Source organism: Carassius auratus, unplaced genomic scaffold (genome assembly GCF_003368295.1).
Source record: "Carassius auratus strain Wakin unplaced genomic scaffold, ASM336829v1 scaf_tig00033295, whole genome shotgun sequence".
NCBI classification, from domain to species: Eukaryota; Metazoa; Chordata; class Actinopteri; order Cypriniformes; family Cyprinidae; genus Carassius; species Carassius auratus.
The window spans coordinates 20902-32497 of record NW_020526067.1 but is presented as its reverse complement, the minus strand read 5'-3'; the positions used below and the strand labels follow the sequence as shown (position 1 = coordinate 32497).

The following is an 11596-nucleotide window of genomic DNA, read 5'->3' as shown; positions in this document are numbered from 1 at the left end:
TACACGTTGCATGGTCCGCTTTCTAATGTTTTTCCTTCCAATTTTTGCGTTCCTATTCTAATTTCGACCGTTGCTCCTTTCTCGTCTTAATAATAAAAAAAAAAAAAAAAAAAAAAAAAAAACCGCAGTCTTAAAGATCTATTCGCAGACTCCTTGCCAGCATCTAACCTACGCTAAAATTTATAATCCTAATTTTCAAGCTTTTGGTTATTCAGTTCTATTACTACTTAAGGGGTTAGCTAAATCTTCCAACAAATTAAAGACAAATGTCTGCCTATTACCCTGCCCATATTGCAAAATTAATTACTTCCATCTTCTACGGCTTTCTTTCTAAGTACCTCAATATTCTCTCGAGGCAGTGTTCATCTGCCTTCTACGGGTATGCTTCCAGGGGAATTCACTTCAAACTAATCAATTTGATCCTGCTCGCAGCATTTCCTTCAGATCTATGATTCGGACCTAAATTCTTCACACTCTCCTCAAGCACTCTAAACCGATGTGCAAGGTTCTGGTGTCATCTTAACAATTCTAAAATCAATAATAAATTCTGTCCCTTCTCTGCATGGTGAAATTTCTTAAAATCTGACCTAGAACTTCTAAAAACGCTCCAGTCTCTATTTTACCTAACGGAGCACCCCTTTCCAAGGCCTGTTTTAGAACTCACTTAACCACTGTTCTCAAAGCTGCAATCTATCCCCCTCTCTCTACTGGCCATTCATTCAATTGGGGCAGCTACTTCAGCAGCTGAACGAGGGATCTCTACATCAGCTGTTAAGATCATGGGCAGATGGTCTTCCTCAGCATTTGAATCATACATCAGACCTGATTCAAAACCATTATCGACGCTCAGCAAGCTCTCCTGTAACTAATCAGGTAAATTCATGCAATTACTGGTGGTGGTGTTACTATATCTGTATGGTATATCAAGGCCTGTACATGTCTGGCCTTTGTGGCTATTTCTGTACGGTCTTTCGAGGCCTGTCTGTGTCTGCCTATCGTGGCTATTTCTGTACGGTCTATCGAGGCCTATCAGTGTCCGGCTATCATGGCTATTTCTGTACGGTCTTTCGAGGCCTGTCCGTGTCTGCCTATCGTGGCTGTCTGTGTCTGGCCTATCGTGGCTATTTCTGTACGGTCTATCGAGGCCTGTCCGTGTCCAGCCATCATGGCTATTTTTCTGTACGGTCTATCGAGGCCTGTCCTGTGTCTGCCTATTGTGGCTATTTCTGTACGGCCTATTGAGGCCTGTCTGCGTCTGCCATTGTGGCTGTCTGTGTCTGGCCTATCGTGGCTATTTTTGTACGGTCTATCGAGGCCTGTCTGCGTCTGCCTATCATGGCTAATCATGGTCTATCGAGGCCTGTCTTGCGTCTGCCTATCGTGGCTGTCTGCGTCTGGCCTGTTGTGGCTATTTCTGTATGGTCTATTGAGGCCTATCCGTGTCCGGCTATCATGGCTATTTCTGTACGGTCTATGAGGCCTGTCCGTGTCTGCCTATCGTGGCTGTCTGCGTCTGGCCTATTGTGGCTATTTCCGTTGGTCTATCGAGGCCTGTCCGTGTCTGGCTATCATGGCTATTTTTCTGTATGGTCTATCGAGGCCTATCTGTGTCTGGCCATTATGGCTATTTCTGTACGGTCCATCGAGGCCTGTCTGCGTCTGCCTATCGTGGCTGTCTGCGTCTGGCCTATTGTGGCTATTTCCGTTGGTCTATCGAGGCCTGTCCGTGTCTGGCTATCATGGCTATTTTTCTGTATGGTCTATCGAGGCCTATCTGTGTCTGGCCATTATGGCTATTTCTGTACGGTCCATCGAGGCCTGTCTGCGTCTGCCTATCGTGGCTGTCTGCGTCTGGCCTATCGTGGCTATTTATGTATGGTCTATCGAGGCCTGTCTGTGTCTGGCTATCATGGCTATTTTTCTGTACAGTCTATCGAGGCTGTCTGTGTCTGCCTATCATGGCTATTCTGTATGGTCTATCGAGGCCTGTCTGCGTTTGCCTATCGTGGCTGTCTGCGTCTGGCCTATCGTGGCCATTTCTGTTGGTCTACTGAGGCCTGTCTGTGTCTGCCTACCGTGGCTGTCTGCGTGTGGCCTATCGTGGCTATTTATGTTGGTCTATCGGGGCCTGTCTGCGTCTGCCTATCGTGGCTGTCTGTGTCTGGCCTATCGTGGCTATTTATGTACGGTCTATTGGGGCCTGTCTGTGTCTGCCTATCGTGGCTGTCTGCGTCTGGCCTATCGGGCTATTTATGTTCGGCCAATTGGGGCCTGTCCGCGTTTGCCTATCGTGGCTGTCTGCGTCTGGCCTATCGTGGCTATTTCTGTTGGTCTATCGAGGCCTGTCTGTGCTGCCTATCGTGGCTGTCTGTGCTGCCTATCGTGGCTATTTATGTTCGGCCTATCGAGGCCTGTCTGTGTCTGCCTATCATGGCTATTTCTGTTGGTCTATCGAGGCTGTCTGTGCTGCCTATCGTGGCTATTTCTGTTGGTCTATCGAGGCCTGTCTGTGCCTGCCTATCGTGGCTATTTATGTCGGTCTATCGAGGCCTGTCTGTGTCGGCCATTGTGGCTGTCTGTGTCTGCCTATCATGGCTGTCTGTGTCTGGCCTATTGCGGCTATTTCTGTAAAAAAAAAAAAAAAAAAAAAAAAAACTTATAAGAGGTTTAATCTAACGTCATTATACTGATCATGCTAACTCTCTTTCTATATCTTCCAGGAACCTTAGGATTCACAACTGGTGGGTATACTTCATCTACTTTTGGGGGGAAGGCTGGCCCCGTCTGGAGGTCTCATAATCCACCTAATTTTGGGGGTCGGCTGCGCCCCTGCCTTCGTCTTCAGGCAGGAAATGCGGATTCGCTACCCTCGGATTATGAACCATGGACGGGGCCTTCCGCCAAAGAAATTTATAATTGTGCTCGCTGAGCTGTCAATAAATGTATGCTTCGTACATCATTCTATCTCCCGAGTCTTTCTGGTAGAAATGGAAGCTTTAGCCTAAGTTCTGCCAGGAAGACTCAATCACTTCGTCACTAATTACCTTCATCATTATCCAATCATGTCTTTATACTCCTGTATAAAAGATCGTACTTACACATGTTTGAGTTCGCAGATGCTGACGCGACAACAACCTCCACCCTCCCCACCACCACCAGGATGGTCCTGTCCTTACCTTCCAGGGGGGGTCGGCTGCGCCCCTGCCTTCGTCTTCAGGCAGGAAATGCGGATTCGCTACCCTCGGATTATGAACCATGGACGGGGCCTTCCGCCAAAGAAATTTATAATTGTGCTCGCTGAGCTGTCAATAAATGTATGCTTCGTACATCATTCTATCTCCCGAGTCTTTCTGGTAGAACTTACCTCAGTATCTCCAATTTGCAATTTATATCCTTAAATCCAGTGCAGAGTAGCTTCACTCCTAAATCCTGCAGATTATTATTGTTCATGTTCAGCTCTTTCAGATTGGAATCTGATCCAAGAACTGAAGCCAGAGCTGGACAGCTTTTGTCTGTTAAGCCACAATCATTTAGCCTACAAGAGAAAGAAATAAAATCACAGAGTTAGATGCATATTTGTTAAACACAAAAATTAAATTTATACCAACAATTTTTACATGAACAGAAGAAAACATATATACTGCATAATTAATAGAATTGTATTCATTCAAATCTTGTAGATAAAACAAACTAGCTGTCACATTTCACACATGAGGAGCACGGGATCGAAGGAGGGAGGACATGAGAAGTGAATAAATCAAAATAGTTTTATTAACAAAGGCTGGGGATCGCACAGGAGCGAGCTTTGGGGCTGGAGATGACACCCTTCTCCTCCTCCCTAGTTTCCTCTTCTGGATCGGGGGGAAGGTTGGCGAACTAGAGTGCTGAACGACTGGTGGGCTTGGTACAGCAGGAACCGGCAGGCTTGCCACATGAACAGACGGCCAGCTTTACTCGGGAACCACAGGCAGACTTGGTTTCTGGGCGGCTGGTCGGCTTGTCTTTGGCGCAACCAGCAGGCCAGAGAGAGCCACGGCCGGCGGCCTTGACTGAAGAATGACGTTTGATGGCTGACAAAGAACTACACACAGAACGCACTATAAAATACATGGACACCAATGGGAAACACCTGGGAATAAATTAATACACACCGCTGGAGACAAATACACTCAAAAAGGAACAGGAACAGGAAGGACCAAATAAGGGCAATAAAGACAAAACATGAACCAGAGATTGACACTAGCATGCTTGTATTCAGTTTAATAAAATATGTATATGAATAATAAGCTTATATCATTAATGGCAATGATATATATATATATATATATATATATATATATATATATATATATATATATATATATATATATATATAAGTGCTGCTCTACCATCTTGGTGAGTTTCTATATCTTCTTTATAGCATAAGTTTATGAAAGTTGATCTGCATATTGGAGTGGAAATAACTATGGAACAATGTGGTTTATAATAACATGACATGCTTCTTCTGTAACTAAACAGTTTGCTGAAAACAGAAATTTCTACATAAATCACATGTAAATCTAGTAAAATATAATTGCTCTTTATATTAAAAAATATAATAATAAAGTTAAACAATGTGTGTTATTATTTAACCCTAACAAAGATATATACTTATAATTGGTATATGATTAATAATCACTATAGATCAGGGTTGTCCAAACCTGCTATGTATCAATGTAGATTAATGCAATTTTACAAAACATTAACAAAGAACAATAACTTACAGAGCTCTTTTGGAGGTTTTGATGACTGCTGATAATCTAATGAGACACTCGTCTGATTTCTTGAATTTCTGAAGCTCAAACTCCTCCAGCTCCTCCTCTGATGTCAACAACACAAAGACCAAAGCAGACCACTGGGCAGGTGAAAGATCAGCAGATGAGAGACTTCCTTTGCTAAGGTGGGTCTGAATGTCTTTCACCAGAGTTTGGTCGTTCAGTTCATTCAGACAGTAGAACAGATTGATGGATCTCTCTGGAGACAGATTCGACTCTAATTTCTGCTTGATGTACTGAACTATTTCCTTTTTGCTCTGCTCATTTCTATTTTTCTGTGTCAACAGACCCTGTAAGAGTCTCTGATTGGACTGGAGTGACAAACCAAGGAGGAATCGAAGAAAAAGATCCAGGTGTCCATTATCACTCTCTAGTGCCTTGTCCACTGCAGTCTTGAGCAAATCAATCATGGTTTCACTTTTGTTTTCCTGTTCTGTAGAGTCTTGATCAAACACATATTTCTTGTTGATGTCTAGAAACAGATGTGCATAAAGGGCTGCAATAAACTCTTGAATGCTCAGGTGAACGAAGCAGTACATGGTACCAAGAGTGATCCCCGTTTCCTCCTTAAAGATCTGGGTACACATGCCTGAGTACACTGATGCCTTATAGACGTCAATACCACAGGCTTCCAGATCTGTGTCATAGAAGATCACATTGTTTCTTTCCAGCTGATCAAATGCCAGTTTCCCCAGTGAAAAGAGGGCATCTTTATCCCAGGAAACATCTGGTGTATGTTCTCCATCATACTTTCGTCTGCTCTGCTGGATCTGAAATCTGAGGAAGTGTGTGTACATTTGTGTCAGAGTCTTAGGAGTGTCTTCAGTATTTGACTCCTGCAGTGTTTTGGAGGCATCATCAGTCTGCTTGTTTTTCACAACATTATTTCTTTTCTCCTCTAAAATGTTCTGGAGAACAGTGGCTGAAATCCAGCAGAAGACTGGGATGTGGCACATGATAAAGAGACTCTTTGATTGTTTAACATGATCAATGATTTCTTTGGCCTGATTCTCATCCGTGAATCTTTTTCTGAAGTACTCCTCCTTTTGTGCATCATTGAATCCTCGTATCTCTGTCAGCCGGTCGATACAGTCAGGAGGAATCTTACTGGCAGCTGCTGGTCTGCTGGTGATCCAGATGAGAGCAGAAGGAAGCAGATTTCCCTTGATGAGGTTCGTCAGGAGAACATCCAGAGAGACTGGTGATGAAACATCAGACCACGTCTCATTATCCTTAAAGTGTACAGGCAGTCGACATTCATCCAATCCATCAAGAATGAACAAGACTTTGAATTGATTTCTTCTTGTGAGGTTCAGTCCTTCTGTCTCTGGGAAAAACTGAGTTATAAGGTCCATCAAACTTAGTTTGTCTTTCTCCTTTAAGTTCATCTCTCTAAATGGAAGAGGAAATATGAAGCTGATATCTTGATTTTCTTTTCCTTCGGCCCAATCCAGAACAAACTTCTGCACAGAGACTGATTTTCCGATGCCAGCAACTCCTTTTGTCAGTACAGTTCTGATCTGCTTGTCTTGTTCAGGTGCTTCAAACAAATGTTTGCACTCAACCTGTATCTCCTGTGATTCATGACGTCTGGAAGCAACTTCAATCTGTCTCACCTCATGTTCAGTATTGACCTGTTCACTACAACCCTGAGTGATATAGAGATCTGTGTAGATGTTCTTCAGAAGTGTAGAGTCTCCTTGCTTTGCAATTCCTTCAAACACACATTGATACTTCTTCTTTAGGCTACACTTTAGCTGATGAATGAAGAACAGCTCATCTAAACAGAAACAAAAATACAGATATTGTTTAATCATATCTTCTCTCCTACATTTATAAGTGACACTCTGACAGATGATCACGAGTCTCTCACCTTCTAGAGTGTCAGCAGCTTCATCTTGCTTCATCTCTCTCAGGAAGTAGAGCGTGAGATCAAGAGCTGCTTCTTTCATACTGCATCTGTTCTCATTAAAGTCCTTCACAAAGTACTGCAAGTTCTCTTTTTGTAATATTTTCTTAAACTTTTCCAGTTCTTTCTTCAGAAATGTGATTATTTTGCTCTCAAGATCCTACAAAGAAAGAAAAGAATGAATGAGAGAAAAAAATCCTATAATTGCTCATAATTATTTATTTAAGTAATTAAGAATATTCATCAAAAATAAAGATGAGACAAACAGTAATTTGTTGTAAATATGAATAAAAATAGGCTTTCATTCTTATTTTATAGGTTCTTAAAAAGAAAAAGTTGAAATAAAAGTTCTGTCACACTCTTATTCAATCACATATTTGTTTATTATAATTGTTAAATATTCTTGGAAATGTGTTTTATTACCTGGAAGATCTGCAGGAGACTGTCTGTAAAATTCTTGTGGTTCCTGTGAGACTGTAAATCTGGATCTAATGTTTCATACTGAAACCTGATAGTAAATAAAATAAATCTAAATACTGCATTTTTAGGAAAAAAATATATATATGACCAAAGTATATTTTAAAGATTTTAGCAAAGAGAAAAACAATAAATAAGTAATACAATTATGGACTACAAGTAGTTTTCTGATAATTATTCACCGACACACTTTCTGACACAGTCTATGTTTAAAGAAAAATAAGAAACACATCAAATACCGTTTGGTTCGTGATGTTGTTTCTTCACTGAAGAATGGTCCTTTATCCTTTGACTGGTCACTCTTCACAGACACAGAGCTGGACACATGTGAGTCTGATCTTACACTAATGACACAAAGAACAAAACACTTTACTACAGGAGCTCCTTCAGTCTCATGTAAAGAGCTTCACTGTTGAGGATGGTAATGAAGCACAGTATAGACATGCATTTGTTCATCTATGACTATGGATAGATGGAAAGACATATTCATGTTTGGCTGCATGATCTATTTCTCATGGTTAATTTATACCTCCTTGTGTCTGCTTGTGTGATTGTGTTACTGGAAAGAAGCTCCAGACTGAGTTCAATAAAGAGGAAATCAGTCATTTATTGTTTTATTTCATTCATTTCTATCACAAGAATCTTAGTGGAGAAATAAGCCAACACAACTTTATAATGTCAAAGATAATAAATACCTTTTGATAGATGTTTTTTTCTCACTGAAGTTCGGCATGTTACCCTTTGACTGGTCACTCTTCACAGACACATGTGATCCTGATCTTACACTAATGACACAAAGAAAGAGAGAAGATAAACTTTTCTACAGCAATAAAAAGCATCATATGACCCTTTAAATTAAGAGTCATTTTTAATGTCTGAAAAATAATTTAGGCCCTAAAAATCAAAATCACTAATGTGAAGTAATTTACAAAGTACATATCCAGTGCTGAAGAGTGATTGTAAAATTACAATTTAGATTCCTAGTTCTCAGATATTTATCATCTTTTTCTACTTTTTTAATATTTTTATGTAATTGTTTATTTTTTAATTAGGAAGTTATGAAGCTCTGAAGTTGTGCAAATCATTTGTAAATATAAAACACAGTTTGTTGAGGTTTAGTTTTTTCCAGCAAACCTCTGAAACTGCAGCAGTGTTTAAAGTGATTCTCAGACTCAGTCTTACCTCTGTTTGTGTGAGAGACTCATCTTTCCTCTCTTCTCTGACAGACTGCAGCTAAACTGTCATTGATCAGCACTGGCTTGAGACAACAATCTGCTGTTCAGTGTGACCTGGAGATGATGAGGTTAATGAGATGAAGAAATATGTTCAGTTAGCAGCAACAGCAACAAAACACACTATATAAAATAAAGTAAGGTACAAACAAATGCACTGCCATGTAGAATAACCAGATGATCTTAATGAGAAATGGCTGGTTTAAAAACAGCGTCACAATGATTTCGCGTCACAAAAACAACAGCATAAAACAGAAGCGGAAATACTGAAAAACCTTCAGAAACACATTCGTTTTGAATAACCCCTTTCTGAAAACTTACTTGCAGTCTTGTCCACTAAGAAGAGAATTTATAAGCATTTGAAACACTCTTTTTTTCTGTGCTTTAAGCTTGAAAATGAACAATGTTTTCTAGGACATGGCATGAATCAAATCTAACGAACAACGCTTTCTCTTTCTATCCGCGTGTTTTCTGCAGTTACTTTCATTTTCTTCTTCTTCGTGGGTTTTACTGGAGGCTGTATTTCCATTTGTAAGATGTTTATTATGTTTGGGCAATGTCCAGATCTATTTGCTTATTTAACATTAGAGGTGAACAATTATCTGAAATTAATCGAAATCACAGTATAGACTTCTGTAACATTCAATTCACAAATATTTGTGCAAGGCAAAATGTGTGTCAAAATAGCATTTTAAATTAAATATTGTGGTGCTTCAAAGATGATCTGGTCTACAAATCATATTCTACAGCTTTAAAGGATAGTGGGCCTAAAAAAGAAAATTCTGTCATTAATTACTCCCCCTTGTGTGATTCCATGACCTTTGTTCATCTTCAGAACACAAATTAAGATATTTTTTATGAAACATGAGAGCTTTCTAACTCTCCATAGATCGCAGCATAACTGAAATGTTCCCAGAGCCAGAAAGGTTGCAAGGAGATTGGTAAAACAGTCCATGTGTTGTTCAACTGTAATTCTATGAAGCTATGAGAATGTATTTTGGGCACAAAGAAAACAAAATAACCACTGTATTCAACAATTATACTCTTCCGAACCAGAACAGACGAGGATGTGAGTTATTTTCTATGAGGGAATTCTGAAAGTGAGTGTTTTCATCTCATTTAAAATATGTATTTAATAACACTATATTGATTTATAGCGATATTTATGTGCTGTTCTCCAAGAGAGATATTATTTCACTCACGACGGGGAGAAGACGGGGAATTTGGTTTTATCAAAGGAAAAGACCATAAGTAAGTGTTTTACCTCGTTTACATGCATTTTTTATATAATTTTACTTTATGACGATATTTAAATGCTGTGCACGCCTAACGAGCCGAGCCGTCTCTCACAGATTTGAACTGCTGTGAGAAGGGAGAGACCAGAAGTAACTTAAAGGGTTAGTTCACCCAGATAGCAAAATTATGTCATTAATGACTCACCCTCATGTCGTTTCAAACCCGTGAGACCACCGTTTATCTTCAGAACACAGTTTAAGATATTTTAGATTTAGTCCGAGAGCTCTCAGTCCCTCCATTGAAGCTGTGTGTACGGTCTACTGTCCATGTCCAGAAAGGTAAGAAAAACATCATCAAAGTAGTCCATGTGACATCAGAGGCTCAGTTAGAATATTTTGAAGCATTGAAAATACATTTTGATCCGAAAATAGCAAAAACTATGACTTTATTCAGCATTGTCTTCTCTTCCGTGTCTGTTGTGAGAGAGTTCAAATCAAAGCAGTTTGTGATATCCGGTTCGCGAACGAATCATTCAATGTAACCGGATCTTTTTGAACCAGTTCACCAAATCGAACTGAATCATTTTAAACGGTTTGCGTCTCTAATACGCATTAATCCACAAATGACTTAAGCTGTTAACTTTTTTAATGTGGCTGACACTCCCTCTGAGTTCAAACAACCCAATATCCTGGAGTAATTCATGTACTCAAACAGTACATTGACTGAACTGCTGTGAAGAGAGAACTGAAGATGAACACCGAGTAAGTGTTTTACCTCATTAACTATGTTTTTCATACAATAATATTGTGTAATAATGATATTTTTATGCTGTGCGTGCCTAGACGATCTGAAACGTTTCTCACAGATTAAATTTGATGTCAAATCAAACCCAATAAACGGCCCAAATCTAAAATAGCAATATAATTTACGTTATTTCATTGTTTCTTGCATGTCTGTCTTGTGACCAAATTTTGTGATTACATTAAGCATTCATTTAAAAGGTTTTCATAATGTTAATGTATCTGTATATTGGATTTGTGTGATTTTTACACACACACACACACACACACACACATATGTATGTGTGTGTATATGTTTGTTTCATATATTCATATATTTTCATATATATATTCATTTGTATATATTTGTAAATAACTTTTCAATATACGGTCCTCAAACTCTCTATACTGCATGAGTTACACGTGGGTAGCATGAACTACAAATTAGATTAGATTTTTTTGGTATGCTTGTACTGTCATTTATTTATGTGCTGTCCCATTTATGTGCATTCATTCTGATAGACGGAGCCCTGCCTCAGCGCATTGAGATCAACATGGAATTCAGGAACCACAACTTATTTTCCAGTAAGACGGACTTCTTTTTACAACAAAAATCTATATTTTTACAGTGATTTAAATGCTTTTCCATAAGGGTTATGGTTTACCCCAAAATTTAAATAATCATCTACTTACCCTTGAAGTTTGTCTTATATCATATCACAAAAGGAGATTTCAATAAAATGTCCCGAATATGCTTGTCCATATAATGTCAGTCAATGGCGAATAACATCAAGCTGTTAAAATAGAAGCCAAAGTATAACAGAGTGGTCTTATGTCTCATGTGATGTATATTCCAAGTGTTGTGTGTGTATACAATAAGGTTTGGTGAGAAACATACTGAACTTTTTCATATTATTTAACAAACATCCTGACTTGATTGTTGGTCTCTGTGCATGACTGTGTGCTCATGAGACACTATTCGTTCAGTTCACACTGAATTGCACACAAGTTCTGAAAAAAATCAAGATTAATAAAAATATTACATAAAAAACTAAGCATGGAAATCCCCAAAATGTGTAATTTCTTCACTGACTCCGGACTGGAGCTTCGGTTGTCATGACAGCCGACAGATGAACGTGATCACTTCCT

General features: G+C 39.3%; 1 protein-coding gene across 1 annotated transcript; it reads right to left on the bottom strand.

The window, feature by feature from the left end:
- Nucleotides 1–4626: 4626 nt before the first annotated feature.
- LOC113081169 (protein NLRC3-like) lies at nucleotides 4627–8727 on the bottom strand. Its single transcript, XM_026253223.1, has 8 exons — nucleotides 8708–8727; nucleotides 8383–8489; nucleotides 7896–7985; nucleotides 7730–7777; nucleotides 7440–7544; nucleotides 7147–7231; nucleotides 6688–6883; nucleotides 4627–6594 (listed from the first exon to the last, which is right to left on the bottom strand). The coding sequence occupies exons 2-8, from the start codon at nucleotides 8403–8405 to the stop codon at nucleotides 4760–4762; spliced, it is 2382 nt and encodes a 793-aa protein (XP_026109008.1). The 5' UTR covers nucleotides 8406–8489; nucleotides 8708–8727; the 3' UTR covers nucleotides 4627–4759.
- Nucleotides 8728–11596: the final 2869 nt, after the last annotated feature.

What these genes read in the sequence shown, in the direction of transcription:
- LOC113081169 (XM_026253223.1), bottom strand. Translation starts at nt 8,405, where the DNA reads ATGAGTCTCTCACACAAACAGAG. An exon ending in ACAACATCACGAACCAAACG is followed by an intron (nt 7,232 to 7,439) that starts GTATTTGATGTG and finishes ATTTACTATCAG; the next exon opens with GTTTCAGTATGAAACATTAG. An exon ending in GTCTCCTGCAGATCTTCCAG is followed by an intron (nt 6,884 to 7,146) that starts GTAATAAAACAC and finishes CTTTCTTTGTAG; the next exon opens with GATCTTGAGAGCAAAATAAT.